Below are 23,197 nucleotides of genomic sequence, written 5' to 3' on the forward strand. Positions count from 1 at the left end.
TGTGTGTGTGTGTGTGTGTGTGTGTGTGTGTGTGACAGGAGGAGAAGGACCAGCAGTGGAAGCGTGCCATGGATTACCTCAGTGCCGTCTCTGAGCTCAACTACATGACTCAGATTGTCATCATGCTGTATGAGGACAACAATAAGGTAGTGTTTCTTGTTTATTTGTTTAGTTTTTTTGTCATTTACAGCCACCTGCCACATGTGCTACATGACATTGTATCATCCAGGTATTACCTGTCTGTCTGACCGTTTACCTGTGTGTAAATACATTTGTTGTTTTTGAAGTATAAACTTGACAACAAAAGGACTCATTCATTGGTGTGTAAATTAGAGGTTCAATGAAGGAAAAATAACCATATAATATAACCTTCATTCTGGCTTAACAAGTTCCCTCTGTAGGGATAATCTTATTGTTTTTAATTACATGCTGAATACATGTGCCTGTTATTAGTATTGAACTTCAATCCTTTTGTGATTTACTTTTGTTTAAGCAGAATCTCAGCGATTGATAGCAGATTTATTTTCCAGAGTTTGAAATATTGAAAAATATATCATTCATTTCAATAAATTTGTAAAATATTTCTAAGATTATATTTTTGTATTATAATTATGGGGTATTGTTGATTGATAAGAGGAAATAATAAATTTTGCATAAGGTTGCAACATAACAAACTGTTAAAGTCAAGGGGTCGGAATGCACTGTCAGTGTCATGTTGAAGATGGTATAGAAAATTTTCAAAATAATATCTTTAACACCTGCTGTTGTCCTCCCTGAAGGACCTGACCTCTGAGGAACGCTTCCACGTGGAGCTTCACTTCAGCCCGGGGGTCAAAGGCGTCGAGGAGGAGGAGAATGCACCTACCGGCTTTGGTTTCCGGCCTGCTTCTGCAGAGGTGGCACGACAGGTATAACCACATCCAAACATTTTCACAGTGTCATCGTTCTGCAGATGGCAGCATGAATATTCTCTCTTCTGTTCTCATTCAGAACGGGCAGAAACAGCCCGACCCCGGCAGCCTGGAGGACCTCTCACGTGATGAGACGGACCGTGCTGTGCCATTGTCTGAGCCAATCACTATTCAGAGGAGGTCCCCGCTCATACGCAATCATAAGACTGGATCAATGGAGGTGAGAGTCAGAGTAATACACCTAATCTTGTTTCTGAAATCAGTTACAGCATTGTCCATTACAATACTTTAATAATACTACTGTTTAGCAAATAACCTGAACAGAGACAGTGTATTTTTTCAGTTGCTTATATAATCGGTGTATTTTACAACCTAGATCCTCTCCTCTGTGGTTTTGGCCTCTCCTGTTTTCCAAGGTCATATTTCACTCAGCAAACTAGCAGCCATCAGTGGAGGCTGGTTTATGATATCAAATACGCTCAAGTTTCCTTGCTGCCACTGTTTGACTCGTGTGTCTGTGTGTGTGTGTGTGTTTGTGCGCATGTGTGTGTGTCTACCAGGTCCTGTCGGAGACATCTTCTTCCAAAGTAGGCAGTTATCGCCTGTTCTCGTTCTGCTCACGTCAGTCCCCAGAGATGAAACAAAGTGGATTAGGTAGGTGTCATAATGCCCTGTTGCCGTGGCAACTGTGTGTATAGATGACAGTGTGAAATGGCTCAGAGTGGGAAGGATGGGTGCAGATTTCATTAGATGACTTTTGATCTGGGAGGACATCATCAATGGAATTGATACACCATGAGGACTGTTTGCAGAGTACTGGGAAATGCATGCAGGCAGCTGGTCTTTACATCGTTTCTTCAGACAAAGATGTAAATGTTTCAGTTCATGTATTTGCTTGTTTTTCAAGAAATATAGTTTAAAATGGTGGCTACATTTTATGCCTGTTTTGGGACCTAAATCAGTCTTCAGAAACATTTTACTTAAAATTTGTTCAGTTTTGAGTGGATGTAATTCAGAATCTCTGTATAGGAGATGAGCGCAATGTTTTTAAAATGGTCTCCACAGTGGTTGTTTTTAATAAAGTAAATCAACTGTGAGATTTTTTTTCAGTTCCTGAGCTAAATGAGATGAAAATCGTGAAATATTTGTGTCATTGTTCAGATACTCTACTGAGGCTTTAAATTCTGTTCAGAGTTGAAGTGTTAACCTTGATGCAGGTCCACACAGATTAACATTTCCACTGCCTCCTCTTTCCATCGCAGTAAGCCTCAATCCTTTCCCCCTTCAGCGTAAGCCTGATGGAGTGACTGAGTCTGCAGCTGTTAAGCCCTGATCTAGTGGCTGTAAAAAGAAAAATCCACCCCAAGTTGCACATCTCTGTCAGTTTTGTTTGCTCTCGTGGGATGATTACAGTGGCGAAGTGTCAGCGGTCTAAAACATCAGAGATAGACATCAGGTTTTGGCGTCAGTCCCTCAGAATGAATGTGCATCATTATTGACTTTGAAGCCGCCATTTTGCCTTCAACGGTCATACTTGAAGAAAGTCATCAGAGAAAAGTCTCCAAGACTGATTGCATTTTGTTACTTTTTCCTGTGACTGTTTTCTCTCTCTGTGCTTCTCCTGTGCGCTCTGTGTTTGGACACATTATGTTGAAAAGTAAGATCAAAGGGAAGAGGAAGAGGGGAAGTGGATACTTAATACACTGAATGTGTCACACATTGATGAGAAAAACTGTGAAACCATTTCAGGGCGGATTTTTCCTTATAGACCCAAAGCCTGACACAGTGGTTAAACTTTAAAAACGTTCTCCAGCCTGCTGTGGGGAGTGTAGGGAGAGAGAGAGGTGTGAAGTGCATGGTCTCTTCTGGGTCTGTCTGTCTCTTTTTCTGTTTTTCTCTCTTTCTCAGTTTCTGTCTGGTCAGTTGTTTGAGTAACAGCATGTTATGTAGTGGTGACTAACCCCCCCGCCCCCCCTCGCAGGCTCTCAGTGCGCCGGGCTCTTCAGCACCACTGTCCTAGGTGGGTCTTCTAGCGCCCCTAACCTGCAGGACTACGCACGCGCACACCGCAAAAAATTCTCCACCGGCAGTCTGTCCTACAAAGACGGTACGTGTTTGAGACCGCGCTCCTTCACAAACCTGCACAGGGCAACAGCAGATCAGTGTCTTGCACATCTCCTCAGTCCTAAAATATAAACTACTGTTAGCTTGACATGATGAGCAGAGCCCTGTGGGGAAACTCAGCACCTGAAAATAAGAAGTAGAAATATGCACTGATATGTTTAGTATGAAAGTGTTGATAACAGCAGGTAGATGAGGTCCAAAATAGCAGCAATAGAACATATTCAGACGAGAGGAATATGTGCTATACAAACATCATGTATGTTCATACATGTATATTATTATAGAAATGTAGCACCATTTTTAAAAAATAATTTCTGTATTTTTAGACTCCATATTCATTCTAGTCACCAAAACCACTGGATTTTTCCATCATTTTTTTCCTCCACACCACTTTGAGTAAAATTGGTGTTTTTTCTTTAGCAGTTTGTGTACATGCTGCCTCATGCCCAGTTAAAACGTCCAAACAGAATATATACCATGTTTAATATCAGTCAGCACTGAGTTTTTTTGACAGTTTGTTAGTAGAAGCTTTATATTTTTTTCATTCTGATCAGCATACCTATGATAGTGTTTTTTTTGAGAGCTGCTGCATGTATGAAGCAACTGTTCATCAGTGCGTGTCCGTTAACTGCCCCTCATTCTTAAAATCATGATCTGCCCATGTTTTTTTTTTTGTTTGTTTTTTTTGTTGTTGTTTTTTTGCATGGACCGTGGCTGCTCTGACTTCTTATTCAGTCTGTTCAGTCTCCAGTTCTCTCATATTTAGAGAAACTTGATAATCTGATTTAAACAAATTACAACTCAGCAGAAGTCATACAGCTATTTTATATTCACATTCACCACTTTTTTGCACTTTTTAATTTTTATTTTTATTGGGTACATTAGACCTCTGCCGATTTGAGTTGGGAAGCTATGGCTGTAACAAATATTATTCATACCTTTTTTTTTTTTTTTGAATAATATTTTATGGGGAAAAGAAATAGTAAGTGGTCAATATTGAATTCAGGGCTTAATGACGCATCAAAACATGGCCACCATGCTTGGGCCATGATTGTGTAGCTGAATTTAATGTGTGTCATGTCGTCCAGTAGGTGTCAGTGTGGTATCATACACACTCTTGTCTCCTCTCAGCCTCCATCCTCCTAGTTGTCTCACATCTTGCCCCGCTGTTGGTCTTTGTCATCCATCTTGTTACACCTAATTTTCGAGAATCAAAGGAAGCGCTGTAGTCTCGATGCAGTCAGAATGCCCCAGTTGTAATGCCTCAGTGCATGCTCCTCCGACTGTAGTCTTGGTTTCATATTTCATATTCATATTTATTTCCTCCATGCTAAAGCTTCTTAATCCTGGCCAGGTTCACCAGTCGGTGTTTTTCATAGTTCTCTTCGTGCCACAGAACACACCACGAGTCAGAACAGCATTTAACTGTTCAGTGGGCTTTTTGTTAGACTTGAAGACAGGAAAGGAAAGAAAGAATCAGACCTTAATATTGGGCTTATTTTTTTTGGAGGTTTTTGGTTTGTCCTCTTCACCTCCTCAGTTAAAATCATTTCATCTCACTTTGTCATCAGAAGATGTTCCATCTATGTGTTGGCCCACAGTCACCTTCAAACATCTTCAAACGCTCAGATAGCTCAGATTTTTAAACCACCCATTTGTATAGAAGCTGTTGGTTGATCTTTCAACAACTGCGTCCACATTAGCAAAGAATAGGGAAATGATAAAACATGATATACAAGTTACTGTGGCTCATAGTAACACTAGTGAATTTTTTTTTTTTTTATTTCCTCAGAGTTGTTGTCTATGCCGGCAGTAAAACGATTTTCTGTGTCGTTTGCAAAGCATCCGACTAATGGTACGTCTGCTTCTTTCAAGTATTTTTCCACTTCACCTCCCTTTGTCTTGCATGTCTTCAAACTTTTGTTTTTTGACCTTGGATTTTTTTTTCACATGGCCCTCCAGCATTCCAGGTTTCCGTTATTTTTTTTCTAATGGTTTTAATTTTTTTTGTGTACCCATACGCTTTGGATTCTTACTTTTCTAACACTACCTGACATTCTCTTTCTAACCAGGGTTCCCACTGGTCATTAAATTTGTGAAATATCGAGTAATTTGGAGACAGGGAATGTCAGTAAATTTTACAAATCCCTCATAGTAGTGAAGCACAGAAGATAGCCATCTTTACACAGCTTATAGCTGACAGGAAAAACACAAGACATCAGCATGGAATTATTTCCAATTTGAAGTGTTTTTGTGTCTTTTACACCTCGGGAATATTAATTGTCAACATTTCATAGACATTCACTGCAAAACTTACATTGACCGTTGCCACTGTGATACATTGCATAGTATTGCTTAGTGTTCAGCAGTTCATTAATGTCAAGTTTAGATCAGAGACTCAGCACTGGTTTACTTGCGTTTGTATTTCCTGCAGTTGGTAGGATGATGACACAAGCCTAGCGTCAATGAGGAAGTTTACATGCACTTAAAGTGGCTCTCGAAGATTTCAGTCCTGGTTGATTTGCCGATACCTGTAGTTACTGGTGGTAACAGCAAATGCTTAATACTACAGGTCATATAATTGAGGTGCAGCAGAATAAACTATTGTCATTTTAATAAAGAAGTTGGTCAATAATCAGCCTTTTTCCATCATTCTGTGACGTGATTTTATGCTGAAGACAGCATGAGTCTGCAAACAGCAGGTACATTGAGAGGAGTTGGTTACCTGGCTGAGAAGTTGGTGTGCAGCCTGTCGCCTGCAGCTCTTCATCAAACAGATCACTGTGGCTCCTTCCCCTTCTATTACTCCCTGCAATATTTCCAACTGATCTGCTGTCAGAAACATGAAAATGACATGCCATTTGTATCTTGTTTTGTAGACAAATTTTTTTTAAGTATGATAGTAGTTAAGTGCTAAGCTAAATGCTTTTAATGTGAAGCTGCAGCATTAGGAAATATTCATTTTGCATTTAGCAGCAACTTAATACAGCATTTCTTTTCTGGGAATGTCGCCACAGACACCCAGTTAATAATACTGCAAATATATAAATATTGCAATACTTACCTCATTGGGTGATAGATCGTGTCTTAACAGACGTTTATTTAAATGAAAATCTTCGAGATTGCCACTTTAAGTGTTCAGGTTACATTTAGCTTTCTGCTGTAGTCTGATTTCTTGAATATCATGTAAATGATAAACCTTGTTTCTCAGCTGCAGTGGGGGATTAGAGAAACCCAATTTCTCCAGGGGGAAGCCGACTTCTGTGTCGGGTATATGTGTGACCCAACCTCCACTTTTATCAGAAGACACTGATTACAGTTTAACTAACTCACTTGGTAGTTAATAATATTCAACATTTGTCTGACTGAACATTGAAGAAATCCCTGTTCTGGTCCCATAGAGGCGATTTGGGTCAGTAATCAAGTCATGACTCTGGGCTTTGCGTCTCCTTGTAATGTTTATGCAGAATAGGTGTTTCTGGCACAGCCAGAACTTTTTCCAAGGTGCATGGAGAAGGGCAATGGTGTTGAGACGTCAAAACACTTGTAGTCTAAAGAAGAACTTTATTCTGAGACCAATGCTTTTTGGCTTTTGGCCTCTGCTTTAATGGTGGTGTTTTTCTGTTTAAAGTCAGATATCAGATAACGGTACAGGGCCAGTTGAAAACTCATTTGTCAAGGTCAACATCAAAGATTTTTCAAAAACCCTGATTTATTACAGGGGTGCTTTAATTAACTGTTGCACTTCCAAAAAGTTTGGAGACTTGGAAAAGACAAAGGCGGTTCAGAAGTGAAGCAGCAGAGACTGAGAGATCCTGCTGCTTAATCCATCAAGCTGCAAAGACACTGGATCCTACATAACTCTGTAGTGTCTCTTTGTTACATTACAAGATTATATAATTGTTTTCACAGTCTGAGTAATCCTCCCTGTGTCACATATACCTCACTGTCTCTTTTTGGAGCGGGATAGCAAACAGATTCATCATTCCCTTTTTAAACCTTTAAAGTTTCATCCCTCCCTCAGTGTTGTTGTGGTCAAAAAAATGCAGAACAAGGTAAAGAGTCTTATAATGGATCCGTGTACTGAGCCAAGGGTGGGAACCCTGTTTAACATCCTGCATACAGTTTGTAAATTGGTCACCATCACCCAATAATTCAGTTTTTTTTTTTCTTTTTCCAGTGGATAGATGTGTGTGCGCGTGTGTCCGCGTGTGTGCGCGTGTGCATGTGTTCAAAGTAATTACCTAAAGCACACACCTGTTGCCATCATTGTAGAGGATGTGAATTGAGCTCATTGTTAAAACGCCACCAACAGCACATGAATGTTTAACCCTTCTCCTGTTTCCTCTGACTTCATGACTCTCCCTCGGTCATGTTCACCTGTAATTACTATTATTTTGTTTTTATATGGGCTGCCTTTTGTTATGTGGAGTACTGTTACATCACAGCTGACTGAACCAGGATCAGCTCGTACTGACAAACTTGGGAAGGGTTAAAGCATTGCTCATCCCATCTCCTGTGTCTGTCATGAAAGAAACATCGGTCAGTTTTGTTTTAAATCATAAGCGCACACACATGCTTTTTCAATGTTGTCAGTGCTGTTGTTCAGTGTGTTCAAGATTTGAAAAGGGGAAAATATTCAATTATTAATGATGAAGTATAATGACTGTTTGCGGCCACAAGTGAATGTCCCTACTTTGCTATTTTTTTATTTATTTTTTTTTGAGACGAATAGACATTGAGGCGTGATTGTAGCAGCATGCGTTACGTTTCTGTCCTTCTACTCTATCTGGTAAAAAAGCAGCCGGTGTAAATGGATTAAGGAGACGAGTAGTGGTCAGTCAGCTTTTGTAAATCTTCTCACATCTTTGCTTTTGGGTTGAAGAGCAAATTTGAATCGTTTCGTGTGCATATGAAGAGATTTGTCTTTTTGGTCTTTTTTTCTTAATCACTGCTGTAAAAGTTGATTCAGCGTTCACCAGGTGTTTTGGTGGCAAGTTTCTATGAGAGTCGATCTATCAGCCACAGCTGTGAGGTGTGCGTGCGGCAGTCAGATTTCACTCAGTACACGTTTAGAAAATTCAAATTACCCCACAAGATGAACACTTCCTGTTAAGATGATATCATGAACTTCCACACTATATTGGTATGTTTTTGTCTTACATATATCATCCACCACAGGAACACAAGATGACACATCCACCATAGCAGTGGCTCCACCTCTCTGGTGCACTGCGACAGGTACGACGGCCCCCATTGATTCAGTTTTGTGTTGCACCAAATGTCCAGCTGCAGCTTTGTGTAAACAGCGTTATACGTTGACATCAGTGGTCCAGATTGTTAGTGAATGTGGACACAAGATTTATCTGCACATGATTTAACTGCTTCTGCTGTGTTTCTGTGGAGAGGTGGCTGCGAGACTGTTCTTAATTTTGGGTTATACTGCTTCCTGTAAATGTCCTGTACCACACTTGCTCCTTTGTGAGTTGTCATTATGAATTGGATCAATGTTATTTTGGATAGTTTATGGATTGTTAAAGAAATGTTGAGATACTGCAGAGGAGCAACATGATGTTTTTTTGTGTTCTGAGCTTTGCTGAAGTGCGAGATGATTTCTCACCACAGAAAGTTGCTTGAGATGATTTGCCGCTTTTTCTGATCTTTGGCTGTTTGGCAGCCAGGATTAGCTGTTGGCTGCCTCTTTCATTTCCAACAATGAACGACCTTCATACACACACACACACACACACACACACACACACACTACACTTCTCCTCCCTCCTCTTTCCTCTTTGCTGTATCCTTCCCTTTTTCTCCAAGCTCTCCTCTGTATCATACTTCAGTCCTTCTCTCTATCCCCTCTTGCTAGCTTATATCCTATCATTTCATGTCTTTTGTACTGCTCCTCTTCCTCCTCTTCCTCCTCCACTGCGCTGTCCTTCCTTGCTCTCCCTCTTCTTCCTCAGAGCCCTTGGAGGAGCACCATGTGGCCCAGTTGTTGAGGCGTTTCTCCACCGACCTCAGCCTGGGCCGCCACCTCTCTCTGGACGGGGCGCTGGCCCACCACCTCCACCAGTGCTCCTACCACCTCCGCCTCTTCCGAAACTGGCTCATCTCCGGCCAGGACCCCCTAGAGTACCTCTACGGTCAGCCCCTGGCCCCGCCCTCCATACCCCCAGCCTCACGCCCTGTCCAACCACTGCTCACGGTTTAGTTGGGACTGTGCTTGTTCTGTGGTTGACTCTCATGCTTTGCCTCTTGATGTCTCTGCATGCTTGCCTGTCTCTGTGGTTATGCAGATTGCAAGCTAGAGTCGTGTGAGCTGTTTGGGATTTTTGGGACATTTATGCAGCTATAAGCAACTTTTATCCTTCCCCTCTGCAGTATCAGTTGCTTTTCCGCCCTTTAATCTGTAAACTCTGAGTCTGTAATTCAATTTTTTTTCTTTTGAAGGATCATAGATTCTTGGAACTTATGAAATATATCAAAGTAGAGCTGTAACTAATTATTAGTCCTTACATACAATAATTATCGTGTAATCTCTTATTTCCTCAACGAATTGTTTGGTTGGTAAAATGACAGAAGATAAGTAAAAATCACAGTGACAGTTTTCCAGGGCCAAAGCTGACATCTTCAGATGTTTTGTTTTGTCTGACCAACAGTCCAAACCCAAAGATATTCTGTTTACAATCACTAAACTAAGTAAACTCTTGAATATTCCCATTTGAACAGATGGAATCAGGAAAATTCTAACACTCAGTCTCAAAAAATTCCTTCAATTAATCAATGATCAAAATAGATCTATTGTTTCATCGCTAATCCATAATTTAATTGTTACTGGCAAATGAGATCTTTTTGTTTTTATAAAGAAACATGTCACTTTACTTCTGTGGTATTTTATAAATACAGTGCTTGAAGCGTTTCTAATACAACAGACCACGGTTTCATTTTTAGGGTTTGAGGCCCTTTAAATATCATGGCAGGAAATATAATGATCACAAAGGAAACAAACAATAATCAGTTAAACAAAAAGTAATAAAGAAAATGGGTGAGTATTCACACTCACCGACATACTGCAGTGATCACAAAGCCGACATCTGGCACACAGCAGCAAAAAACTGAGCTTCATTGTCCTTTTCGTCACACATAGTCTGGGTTGGGCTTCAAACCTCAGTATTGTTTAGAGTGCAGACTGAAATGTGTCTGTAGAAACAAGTATCAAACATCCAGGTATCAAAAGCATTCGCCATGCATTCAGTCGGACTCATAGCCTGATCTAAATCAAGACGTCTTTCTAATTTTAGACTGTATTCTGTTCAGGCAAAATTCTTGTACAACTGCTTGTGTTTAGACGACATTGAGAGGTTTTGTGCATTTGAAATAAGACAATAAAACTCAGGTATACGCACATCTATTGACGGTATACATCAGAAGTGAAATGGACACATACATAATCTGCACATTTCTCCTCACGCTGTTCAAACATCAACATAATTGCATATAGTGTCATATTTGCAGTGGGTTGTGACATGAATATTTACATGCTTAAGCAACACAAACAGGTTGCCGTGGCATCAAGATGTCTCGGCTAAAGATGAATGATTTTTTCCAGCTTTAAGCAGACAACATGTCATCACTAGCCGACACCTGTATTTCATACAGACATGGACTCTGGTATTAATCCACATTGCATTCAACTGCATTTGGAATCAGCTGCTGTGTTTGAGTTCAGTTTGAATGCCAGTTCAGTTTCCCTCTTTCCTGACCTTAACCAGCATGTGATTCCTGCTTGTTTGCTGTACACGTGGCGTACTCGCACCCAGTGCAGAAGAACACTGTAAAAACATCCTCTGTTGGGGTTTTCAACAGTCGAGGCAAGCTGTGGTTTGACGCTTTGTGATTGTGAACGGCTCTGGTGAAATGCGGCTTGGTTATGAAACTAACAGTGGATGAACTGATAACGTGTGCTGGACCTGAGCTGCAGTCTGGACGGCTTTGACCGCTGTGTGCTGCTGTTAGAGCTGCAGCCTGTGTGTGTTGGGTCTGACCAGAAAGGCAGACATTACGGTTTTTGGTTTTTTTTTTTAGTTTCTTTTTTTTTTTGTTTTTTGTTTTTTTAGATCTGCTTGCTTTCGCAAATGGAGTCAGACTTTTCGGGATCTGTAGACTCGTTACAGTTTGATATGGTATCGTGTTGTTTTGGCGTTCAGCATGGTTTTTGCAACTTGCCTGCGTGGAAACAAACCGTTGAGGCTGGCAGGAGTTGACAGCGGGTTAGGTCTCAATCAGAAACAGGAGCAGGATTTCAGAGCGCCGTGTTGAGGTGTAGTTTATGGGTGGCATTGGTGCGGTGGTGTCAGGTGTCAGCTGAAGTGGTTCTGCCTGCTCCTCTTCTGACTGCCTGGTCTAACTGAAGGCTGATGTGCCTGCGGGCATCATGTCTCTCCTCTGCCACAGGCTTTGAAGGCTGCTCCATGGTGCCCTCCATCTACCCTCTGGAAACGCTGCATAACTCGCTGTCACTAAAACAGGTCAACGAGTTCCTCACCGGAGTGTGCGAGAGTGCAGGGGACCCACATACCAGGACTACCAGAGGTCAGAAACAAACACAGATTTCATGTTATTATTTATAAACATCACAAGCATCACCACTTGACTTGACCTGTGGTCTTTTTTTTTTTTTAATCCCTGCAGCTCTGTCAGCCATGTTTGACACACACAACCAGCCATCAGTGGACTCGTACATCCCTCAGAGAGTCCTCTCTTCTTCCATCTCTCTCAGATCTCGTTCTGACAGACCTCCTTGGTGTGAGTATCGCAGCAGCTCCTCATTCACACCAAGATTTGACGTTTCTAGGTTGGCCTCCCTCGGCTGTCTCAGTTTCAGAAGTCTGTGGGTTATTTATGGCAGACAAGTTGTCCATTACAGCCTGTTTTAAAATGACTTCACAGTTTAGTCTCTGATCCTTTTGTCTGTCATCTGCAGAACCCAGAGAACCAACACACACACACACCACTTTTTTTTGATTTTTGCAAATGAAACTTCATTAATTGATCCATCTTTGTGTCTTTTTTTTCTATTTAGTTCTATATTCTTATTTCCTCTCAAAGTGCCTCTATGGGTTTGTTTTCTGTCTCTGCAGACAGCAGCGGTCCATCCAGCACAGTGTCCAGTGCTGGGCCGTCTTCTCCTACCACAGCTGACACTTCCCCACGCTTCAGTTTCAGCGATAAGATCTCCCTCACCCCTCAGAGCAGTGAGGAAACTCACTCCTCTCAAAACATTTCCTCTCAGCCAGCGCCTGCCACTGGGTCACAAATCCTCGACCTAACTTGCCCTGCAGTTTTAAACCCAACTGAGGTCCCTCTGACTCCAAATAACTCACCAGAGGAAGATGATGTTGCTGGTCACCAGCCAGATAATCCTGAACACATGCAGGAGGGGACAGAGGTGGCCTCTGCTGCTGTGGATCTTCCTATTTCAGATCCTGGCCTGAGGCCGCCCTGCTCTGCATTAGCTGAGCTCGCTCTGGGTCGGATGGAGGGTTACTGCCTCCCAGGCTCTCTGCCTGTGCTGCTGGAGCTCAGAGAGAGCAGCAGCGAGGCAGGTTCTAGCTCTCAGACGCCTCAGTCTCCAGAGGGACCTGACGAGTTTTTCGACACCCAGGAGTCCTTGGAGTTATGGATGGACAGTCCAGAAAGCCTCCCCCATCCTGAGACGCCTCTGGAGGTTGGAGCGACTCACACAGCAGAGCCATAGGGCATGGAAACTACAGAACAACAGCTCTGTCAGAAACTACTGTGGTTACACCTGTAACTTTACAGGCATCATCATCTTTGTTGTCAATCATGAGCAGTGAGGCATTGTACTGAGCTACAGCCAATCAGACCTCCCCTCTCCTCCAGCTTGATGACTGTGTGTTGAGTAATTACAGGCAGCTGATCCTCACACTAGGCCCTGTGTTGGAGAATCATATGATGATGCCATACGTGCTGTTTGTTGCCTTTGAAAAAGCACACTGGTGACACACCAGTGACACCGCTGAGCCTCCTCTGACAGTCCACTGGTTCAGTCCATCTATCTGTAAAGATGTAGGAAGCCACTCGTTGCAAGGTGAAGGGTTATTGTTAAGTTTAAATTAAACAACTCTCTTGTTACTGTTGCTTATATGCTGTTGCACAAGCCCTTTCCTTAAAGCTGCATTAATCAATATTTGGCCACTAGGGGGCAGGAAATCTCCAAAACAAACTAAGAGTTCCACAGCCCTGACAATTTACCAACTTATAAAGTAGGTAGCAGATTCTGGGCAATTATCACTCCTACTGGAGTGTTAATTGTGTCCACCTGATGAATGTAAGTCCAATCTCCGCTCCCCACCAACTCCTGAGAAAAATATCTGTCATTTTAGCTGCTGCTGGATGTTTCACTAAATTCACCAGCTCGTTGCTAACATTGTCTGTCTACCATTTTGTGCCGGGCAGGTAGTGCACTGTGGATTTAACAGGGGTAGAGGAGAATATTGAGTCTTAACCAGACATGAAATGTGCTGTAAAACCAATAGAGCTAAAAGATGCTAAAAAAAAAGCTACATAGATATTTGGAGTTGCTGGTAATTCTGTTTGGGTTTTCACATGTTCAGTTGATTCATTAGAACCATAAAGATATTGATTAATGGGGCTTTAAATTGTGTTCTTTTCTGTCTCTCATCTTTCTTACATTCAGCCCTTACTCTTGGTCAGCTGCAGTGCTGAAGTTTTAGCCTTCGTATTACCAATTTTCATATCATCTATCACAGTTAAGTGACGGGTATCAGGGCATGTTTCCTGGCGCTGGGGCGGCGACACCTTATCATTGCTATATGAGCAAAAGCTTTCCTGTTTTCCATGTCTGTTACAGGATACAGTGACGTATAGACCCGCCGCTTTTATGAGAAACACAGGAAATGACTTGCAGCACACGACAGAAAAACTGACAGAAAATACAATCAGTAGCTCTTCTGTTCTTTATCATACGCCAGAGTCTATCTTTTGCTGAGCTTCTGTGGTGCTACATGTTCAGTACCTGCATTGGTGATTTAAGAAAACAAAAGCTGAATGAATGAATCTTCATTGCTGCCAGTAAAAAGTCTAAGTTTAAAATGTAAGTAATCTCCAGGTAAAACCGTGTGTGCACTGCTTACTGCCAAAGTCCTTAAGCCTCATTGAAGATTTAATATAATCAATAGGAAAAAATAGAGAGAAAATATTTATTTTGAAATTGCATCTTGAAAAGAAATGTCTGGTATTTTTAATAGCCACACATTAGATATTTAATTGTACCATAGCTAATGTATATTTTTTGTAAAATCACCTCATGATGTGGGAAAATTCTGAAAGCTAATCTCTCATTTTATCACTGAACAAACGGGAGGGGCATTTTACATTCAATGTGCTTTTATTGTGGCAAGCATTAATGTAGCAGGTGTGTTTGTGTCTGTACGGGGAGAGGGTGCACACATGCTTGAGAAGCAATTCAGGTAGATGAGTACACTGATGTGCAATTCTGTGTGTAATCAGTGGGATTTCATATTACATTGCAATGTACTGTAGAGGTGCAAAACACAACTGTGAGTTGGTGAAACTCTGACCTGTTGTCCTGTCTGTGTGTACAGATAAAAAAATTACACCAGTCTGATTGTGTTCTGACTGATCACTGCTGGTTGTGTTGGGAAGTGTGCTCTGTTGCACCTGTAAACAAACCGACGAAGTGATGTCACAGTGTCCTGGAGGACACCTGTACATCACTGCTACAAGGTGAGATGCATAACCACCAGAGGTCAGCAAAGACGAGATTTTCAGGGAATGGATACATGAATGGCAAAGCTTAATTTACTCATACTGCTCTTCCAGACTTGGGACTCCACTCTTAATGGATTGAATGGATCAAATTCAGATCATACATTTTACAGCTGTTCTATATGCTAAAGATTGTATATAAGGAAAGAGTTTATTTTTTAGCCAGTTTGTGTCACAGGGTCCGGCAGCACTTGGGAGGACTTGTGTGAGGTTACTCTTAAAGGAATAGTCCCAATGAAAACAATTCAAATCATGTTCTGTAGATTGTCCAACATAACAGAGACACATTACTGCTGGGTTTTTTTTTTTTTCTTTCAAAGTACATTTAACCAGATTCCATTAACCTCCATAGTTTGTGAGTGAAGGCAGATGTCTCAGAAATGGCTCTCAAAACCTGTACAAATCAAACTAAAATCATTGTATATGATATGGCTCAATACCACTAGAGCTGATAAAATGTTCTCTTGTAATTTAGGTGAACTGACCCTTTGAAACCTGCTCAGAGATCCACCTTTTAATCATTGAGAGGATGAATGGTCTAATGGACTGGTTAGCAATCCAATAAAGACCGTGCAGCCACTCTCTCCTGACTACTTTGTGAACTGAAATGCTCTCACATTTCATGTGTGATATTTCAGCCTGTTGGATAAAATGGCTTTGGTTAGACCCACAATGTGCTTTCTTCACACCTGTGCTGACTGTGTGTGAGCCCAACAGCTGTACCATGTATCACAAATGTAGGGGGTTTTTTTTTTTCATGATGTTCTGGGGAAAAATGTCCATCTGGAGTTATCTGGTCTTTGAAGTTGTTGCTAAAAGAAAAATGAAAAACATGGCTGTGGGGGTACATCAACTGGTAATCACTGCAGTAAAGGAAGTCAACAGGGATGTAATTCTCCCTGGTGATTCACAGATCTCAGCAGGTAAATTACCTTTGAAGTCAGGTAGATGTGTCCAGACACCTGGAGTCAGCAGTATCACAGTGTGAGTGCTGTCACTGTGAAGGTCAGCGCTGTGCAGTGAGTGATGTTCAAGCTGGGCCGAGAAGGGAAGGGTGAGATTTTATGAGTTTATGATGAATGGAAGATGTGCACCGTGACCAGTAACTGCAGCTGTCAGATAAACGTAGTGGAGTAAAGAGTACAAGTACTGCAGTACTGACCAGTATATGTTCGTACTGTAGCTGAGTATTAAACTGTCAAACCCTGAAAATTGGTATCAAATTGTATGACAGATTTATAATGTTGATTACTTGTTTAAAAATCAGTAAAATCAGAATTTTTTTTGTATTATTTTTTATTATTATTATCAGGGATAGGGGCGGTGCATGTTAGTGCATGTGAGTCCCTCCTGTTAAACCATTGGTCCTCCCCACACAGACACCGCCTACAGGTGAGATTCATGCAGCACACAGTTCATGAAGCCTTCAGGTGAAAGCGACCTTCCAGGATTTCCTCCACTGAAGAAGCCACTTTTTTTTCAGGCTTCCTTCAAAGAAAGAAATAAGACCAGAGCCGGCCGGTGGACCGTCAACACATCCATAACGTTTTTAGAGTTTTTACCGGCTCTGTGTCTTTGCCAGCTCCCTCAGTGTCATTTGTCCAGCCGGCCCAGCTGCTAAAGAGCTACAACTTCACTCACAACTGGTGTTTCTTCTCCACGTGTAAGTAACTCGGTGCTACATAATGTTAAATGTCTGTTTTAATTAATAAACGGCTACAGAAAGCATGACAACGTTAGCTATCTTGCTGTTACGGATGTGTTCGGCAAATGTTGCTATCGCTAGTTAGCTTAATGCTAGGCACTACTGTGGAGCATATCACGCCAATGCTAGCATAGGTTAACGGCTGTTTCTGGATTCATTTTGTTGGCTCTGGTGTACACAGGGTAACTTTATTCAATTTTGCTTCTCTTTGTGAGTTTGATGGCAGCTTTCACCTGGCTATGAGGTTGTTATGAAACACCTTGCTGACTGAGAACTTGAAGGGAGGGGAGGCGTTTGTTTTGGTCTGAGATGCAGGTGATCTAGTGTCAGTGACGATCGCTAACACAGTACCTTTTTATTAAAAAAAGTTTTTGTAGAATATGTCGATATTCCTTTAGTGATGACTTATCAACTGTGTAGAGGTATTAATAATGATATAAATATTCTAATACTAGTGAAGGTCCTACATTCCTGCAGTTAAAGCAAAGAAACTTTATCAGCAAACTGTGCTTAAAGTATCAAAAGTCAAAATCACTGTCAGCAAGAGGTTATTATTTTATGAGTAGCATGTTAATGTATCATTAGATAATTAATGCTGAGGCATTACTGTGTAAGAAGCAATTTTACTACTTTATGTACTGTTGAGTAGTTAAATCTGTAACAATGCACCATATTGCACAAGTTTAATGTAAACAAAATGTTATTTAACTTGATTTCTATGTCAGTGGAACTGTGGATGCATTAATGTGTTATTTCATTGCAGCTGATAAAAGTTGGGCTAATTGTAACTGCTTTATTGTATTAATAATTTGAATTGGCAGAGTAACTAGTAGAATGACTAGAGGTATAAAGGAGCATAAAATCCACCTCTGAAGAAAAGGGAAACTGTCCCATGTGTTTTTCCTGCTGCACTCCTCCCTGATCATGTGACTCTGGAGGTGATGTCATTGCAGCATCCATTCAGCAGCTTCTCACAGAGGTGATTGTCCTGATTGTCAGCCCGCTTCTTCCTCCAGCACAGTATCAGCTTCACAAAGACCAAACAGTGTCCGGGCTTCTCAATCTGACAACAAAAACCTGGAGCTGATGCTCCACAAATCACTGCTGCCTCTGTTCGTCTTGTTTTGCATGACAAACGGCTCATGTCCGTCTGTGGATTCTCAGACTCTTAAAAAGGGGTTTGACACAATCGAGACAAAGCCCACACTGTTCCCATGTCTGGGTTCACCCCAACTGGATTTCATCATCCTTACACTCTGAGGCTGTGAAGGAGGAAAACTGGTGTCTACGAAGCCTCAATTAGTGGTTCCCAACATGTGGTTCGGGACCCCCCAATGGGTGAGAAGATCAGTCTGTTGGGTCATGAGATGATTCACAAGAAGAGAAGAGAAATAATTTCTTATATTTTTCTGATTTTATTTTTATCTTTATTTATTTATTTATTTATTTTTAACCATGCTATCACACAGCACAGCTCTATGGCAACCTCAGCCTGTCACTCACCACTTTGGTCTAGTCTAAAATATCGCAACAGCTTTTGGATGGATTGCCATTAAATTGTGTACAGACATTCATGGTTCTCGGGGGATAAATCCTACGGACCTTGGCACCATAAAGTTCACATTTGTGATTTTGAGTGAAATATCAAATACTGGTTGGATTGTCATGAAATCTTGGTCATCCACTGACTTCTATCTAGCGCCATCATCAGGTCGACATTTACATTTGTTCTGTTCTCTGGTCTATGATCACATACCCACAAATATCAAATGTCAACATGCTAAAGATGCTAGTGTGGCTGTTGTATTGGTCTTGTTTTAGAAATGCTAGGTCAGGCCTCTAAATACTATTACAGTATGACATCACCCTTTGGTCAAACGGCACATAGACAGACAAACTGAGGAGGATTTTTCAGGTAGGTGTTGCATGACTACAAAGGGTTATAAACTAAAAAGGTTTGAAAGCAGTGACCTTTATATTAAGCTAACAATTTGCAGCAGTTTACATACATGTGATGTAATGATATTACACAACAAGAAGAGGGAGACATTTTTCTTCAGTAAATGACATTTTTATTGGTCTTCACCACACTTTCCCTTTTAACAATAAACCTGTTTTCTATTTTACCTTTTTAAGCATTTAAAGAGAGATAAAGAGAATATTGCACTTAAAACAGGAGATGAAAGTAGAACCATGAAGCAGAAAGGAGGAAATAAAACGATCACAAGGCTTTCTTTACAGCACAGCACAGGCCAGGTTACATGTGCCTCTTCAGTACCAGACAGCTTAGCTTCTTGAATATACATCTTTTAAAATAGCATTTCTATGTTAAGTCAGTTTTTCTTCAGCTATTACAATACAGGAGAATTCAAAAGGTACACATGCACGTACAAGCAGGGCTCACTGGAAACCAACGGTCCTTATGATGATTTGTTTCACGGCAGACGAGTCTGAATGCCACAGATATTTTCTTTTTTTTCTTTTCTTTTTTTTTTTGCACAATACGAAAATGCAGCAGCTATGTGTGTGATGTGTGTGTGAGTGTGTGTGTGTATATTAAGCTTTGTCTGGAAAAAAGTGTGAATAATAGGAAGTCCTCTACAGATAAAAATGAATTGACATGAGTGACCTGAGTCCCTCATGTCTGGCAGTCTGGGTTTTGTGAGTAGTGTTGATATTGTTATTATTAATAGCCTTTACAGTGATGTAGTATTTAATAGGAATGCAGATTACACTGTCATTGACTGACTGGGCAGCACAGTGGGTTGACCCTGTTTCATCAAAGAAGCTGTTAATGTTAATGATCTTTTTAGTTAAGCAGGAATTAGGAACCTTTACTCAACATCAATCTCGCCTCAGTGTGGCAGATACTGTTACTTGTTCATCACACTGACAACATTGTAATCTGCAGACAGAAATCATAATGTTTGTCAAACGGTATCCTGTCATCCAAGGAAAGAAACTATGGTGGTTTAAATCCTCACACAAAGTTTTCTTCCCTGCACAGAGTTGGGATGTATTGCAGGCCAAAGTACGGTTGTTGCTGCGAGTGTGACAGATGAGTCAGATGTACCACATGATGCACGGTAACCAAGGCAACCAGGAGATCAAAGTCCTCTCCACGGAGAACGTAAAGGTAATCTGCATCTTCACATTCAAATCAGCTGGAGCCCCTGAGATTTGGGCTCCGCTCCCTGCAGCCCTCTGCTCTTCTTTAAAGAGCCATCGCCTTTATGTACGGGCATCTGTTGTACATTTATCTCTAGGTAAGTTGCGGAAATAAAATATACAGAGGAACATCTGGATTTTTATTGTGGATCATAAAATAGCAACCCGGGTGAGGTTTGTTGGTCCTGGAATTAGTTAGATAATTGGTTTTGTTCCTGGTTAAAAATCTATTAAATTACTGAAAACCTATCAAAATATAAAATCATCAATATCAAATTAAAACACATCTATGTGTAATATTAAGTTGATAAAGTGTTACTTAAAAACGTCCACTGATAGTAAAGAAAATTGCTGATTAAATGACAGTTTAGAAACATGATGCAAGTTGAGGTGATTGTGGCTAAAAACAATTTTGCAAACTCATGACAAACTTTAAGTAAAAGAAACCAGAAAGAAATAATAGCACAGGTTTCAGTGCAAATACTGTAATTATAAATTTTGTGTTGCGAAATTTTAAAACTGCAAAAACTGCTTTAGGTCTCGCACACTGGTTACTTTGTGCTTCTATGACTGGCAGCTCCAGGAAATCGAAATCACAATGGCTGAAGTACTGAGTTGGTGTTTTTAAAAGTGCCATTTTACTCTCAATATGTACAACCCGGACCTTTTTTGTGCACTGATGTTCTCACCGACAAAAAAACCTCACAACAACAGAGGAAACCAGCTCGACTGAACCTCTGCCACAGAGCCATGAATGTACCGCACACCAGCATACCTTAAATTTCTACAGCGAACACACATTTCTTTTCCCTTCCAGCACAGCAGGACAGAAAGGCACATGTGGGTGACAGTCTAACCACCAATCAAACCAGCCCACATCTTCTTACACCAGGCAAGCACAATCTCTCCTCGCAACCACATGTTTCTATTGTTGAAGTGGAATACATTCTTCGTTCTTTAGCACAGCTTTTGTATAAAGACCTTTTAGACACAACAACTGATATGAGGTTTGTCTCCTTTTTTTCTAATGAGTGTTGAACACAGTGCTGTTCTGTGTGTAAAGATAAAAACAGAATCTAAAGAGCAGGATGATGATTTTGTACTGGCGTCACCGCCTCTGCCTAAATCTCTCCTAATGATCCCCTGCCACGATATGTTAACTTGAAATACACGGAAAAAATACATCAAAGACTACAGAAACAATTATAGAGAGAAACTTATTCATCAAATTCACTGTAAGAAATAACAGCCACTGAGAAATTCGTACTGTAACGATTGATTTTCACTTTGAGAGAACTGTAGAAATATCATATTTCACTACAATACAGATTTTTGAATATGGTCGTCCCTATTCCACAGCAAATATACTCAAAAGACATTGAAAGGACTGCTGGGATCTACTTAAACATTTTCTATCTCACTATGTCAGTAGGAGGCACAAAGTTCAACACTGGGACTGTCATTGTTTTAGAAGAGAGACAGAAAGGGGAACTATAGGGGAAGTAAAGTAAAACTGATCACAGTTAACGATTTTCTATCAGTATAATGTTCTTATGATCAGCTGTATTGTGAAAGGCTTCATGTCTGAGATCCCGTGGAAGAAAATCATTTTGTACTTTTGCTTTAAGGTGCGCCAACTTGTGCTTTGATTTAAGCCAATTAGAAGATGAGCAACCAAGCATCAGCTTTGAAACAGTTTCTTGCGTGACAATTTACAGAAACTGCTCGTTACCTGCTTTTTCATTTTTTTTTTTTTCTTTTTTCTTTTAATACAACGGGCATGTTGTCTCAGCTAATAAACAAAGAAGTTATTGTTTGACAATAATAATAATAATAATAATAATGTAGTGGAGGGACAAACAGTTGTCAGAAAACTACCTTTGTAATACAAATGGTGATAGCCACGACAAGCTTATAAATGAATAAAAATCTAGAAAAAATAGACAGTCATACAGATCTGTTTCTGTTCTCGGCCAAAACGATCACGCAAAGCAGGGACAGATTTGTATATCAGGCTATAGAGAGGAGCAATTAAAAACAGATCTACACCGGGGGAGGCCAGGAGGAGGGAGAAAGGAAACAAGGATCTTAAAACTCGATCTTGCAAGCTGGAAAAGACTCGTCCTGCATGACAACGGTGCTGCTGGAGGCCAGGACCATGATGTTGAGCTCCTGCTGCCTCTCGTGCGTCTGCTGGTACCAGTCGCGGGTCACTTCCGTGTCGTGGGTGGGGATCAGCGTCACCTGAAAGGAACAGAAGAGATCAGGAAGTGTCACGGCTGACACAGCTGAGGGGAGAAGTGCAGGGAGGGGCGTGACATGGGGGGCGCACAGGGTAGACATTTGTGAAGCTGTTAAAGGATAGGAGAGGATGAGGAGAAACACAGCAGTCCAAGGCTTTGTCCAGGTGTTGGTAATCTTATAATGCACAGATATATTTTAGATTTAGTGAAATTTAACTATGTTTAGAAGTGTACATGTCTTTATGCCCTTGTGCTGTAGCAAAACCGCTAACTAATAAAGTGTCTTGGGCTGCTAGCTTAATAACTTAGCTTGCTCTGTCCTGACTATCTTGAATCATCTGGAGTTCTTAGTGTTTAGTGCCACTTTTGCTTCCACCTTTAAGAATATTAGCTATTCCGTCAACTGTGTGGTGTTAATGTTAACTGTTTGTTATGAACTCTTAGTGATTACTTTGACTTCTAATTCATTTCTACTTTCTTTATTTTAGACAGCTTTTGAAACTCATACCATCTTCAGTAAGTTGCCTTAGACTGTTTATGTCTGTATTGTAGTCTGTTTATGTCTGTTTATGTCTGTAAGAATGGTTTGAGCAACTCTTTCCTATACAGTACATGGAGCATGATTTGTAGGAAAAGTGATGAATTAGCTTGGCAAATCTTTGGGGCTGCATGTGTAAGAAAGTATTTTGTTTGATGGTATTTTGGAGCAGCAACTGGCAAAAATTGTATTCCTTATGTGTGAACAATGAGACAAAGAAGGCACATAAAACATAACAACTTTTGACAACTTTTTCCACATTACAGGAGGCAATTTAAAACCGTGAGACACTGCATAAATAAGATTATTTTACAATACAAATGAACCTCAGTGTTGAGGTTAAGTAGGTCTGGAAATGTTACCTGTAGGTTTGATCCCCACTGAGCTTTGCCATCCAACAGTGCATCAAGGACTCCTCGACTTGGTTCGCCACTTGCTGCGTCATTCCCGCTTACCACGTAATAGGCGGAGCGAATGCGCTTGAAAAACTCTTGGTCCACGTTCTTGGCACTGCAGTGATTGGGAATGTAGGCCAAGTCCACATAAATAGGAAGGCCAGGAGCAGCTGCAGAGCCAGACTTCTGGGACCCTGAGAGGGGGAATGAAAACACATTCTCACTTCATGCAAAAACATATATCTTACAAAATCAACAAAAAGCTTTCATGATCCTCT

The 23,197-nt window shown here is 40.9% G+C and overlaps 2 protein-coding genes across 9 annotated transcripts in view; one reads left to right on the plus strand and one right to left on the minus strand.

Annotated features, from left to right (window-relative positions):
- The window catches only part of ppip5k1a (diphosphoinositol pentakisphosphate kinase 1a), a 31,217-nt gene extending 16,512 nt beyond the window's left edge, over nt 1-14,705 (plus strand). The window contains exons 21-31 of one of the 7 annotated variants that reach the window (XM_056372276.1): nt 39-146; nt 780-908; nt 991-1,131; nt 1,472-1,565; nt 2,893-3,018; nt 4,828-4,890; nt 8,217-8,276; nt 9,002-9,181; nt 11,493-11,630; nt 11,730-11,843; nt 12,179-14,705. In XM_056372276.1, the coding sequence (XP_056228251.1) occupies nt 39-146; nt 780-908; nt 991-1,131; nt 1,472-1,565; nt 2,893-3,018; nt 4,828-4,890; nt 8,217-8,276; nt 9,002-9,181; nt 11,493-11,630; nt 11,730-11,843; nt 12,179-12,795 (1,770 nt within the window). In that variant the 3' untranslated portion in view covers nt 12,796-14,705. The remainder of the gene's footprint in view (nt 1-38; nt 147-779; nt 909-990; nt 1,132-1,471; nt 1,566-2,892; nt 3,019-4,827; nt 4,891-8,216; nt 8,277-9,001; nt 9,182-11,492; nt 11,631-11,729; nt 11,844-12,178) is intronic. The other 6 variants (XM_056372290.1, XM_056372284.1, XM_056372299.1 and 3 more) reach the window with 6 other exon arrangements.
- Nucleotides 14,706-21,556: 6,851 nt separating this feature from the next.
- The window catches only part of map1aa (microtubule-associated protein 1Aa), a 37,501-nt gene continuing 35,860 nt past the window's right edge, over nt 21,557-23,197 (minus strand). For both annotated transcript variants that reach the window (XM_056375238.1, XM_056375239.1), the window contains 2 exons: nt 22,887-23,113; nt 21,557-21,987 (listed from right to left, as the gene is read on the minus strand). In XM_056375238.1, the coding sequence (XP_056231213.1) occupies nt 21,832-21,987; nt 22,887-23,113 (383 nt within the window). In that variant the 3' untranslated portion in view covers nt 21,557-21,831. The remainder of the gene's footprint in view (nt 21,988-22,886; nt 23,114-23,197) is intronic.

The sequence above is a fragment of the Seriola aureovittata genome, chromosome 1 (genome assembly GCF_021018895.1).
Source record: "Seriola aureovittata isolate HTS-2021-v1 ecotype China chromosome 1, ASM2101889v1, whole genome shotgun sequence".
NCBI lineage: Eukaryota > Metazoa > Chordata > Actinopteri > Carangiformes > Carangidae > Seriola > Seriola aureovittata.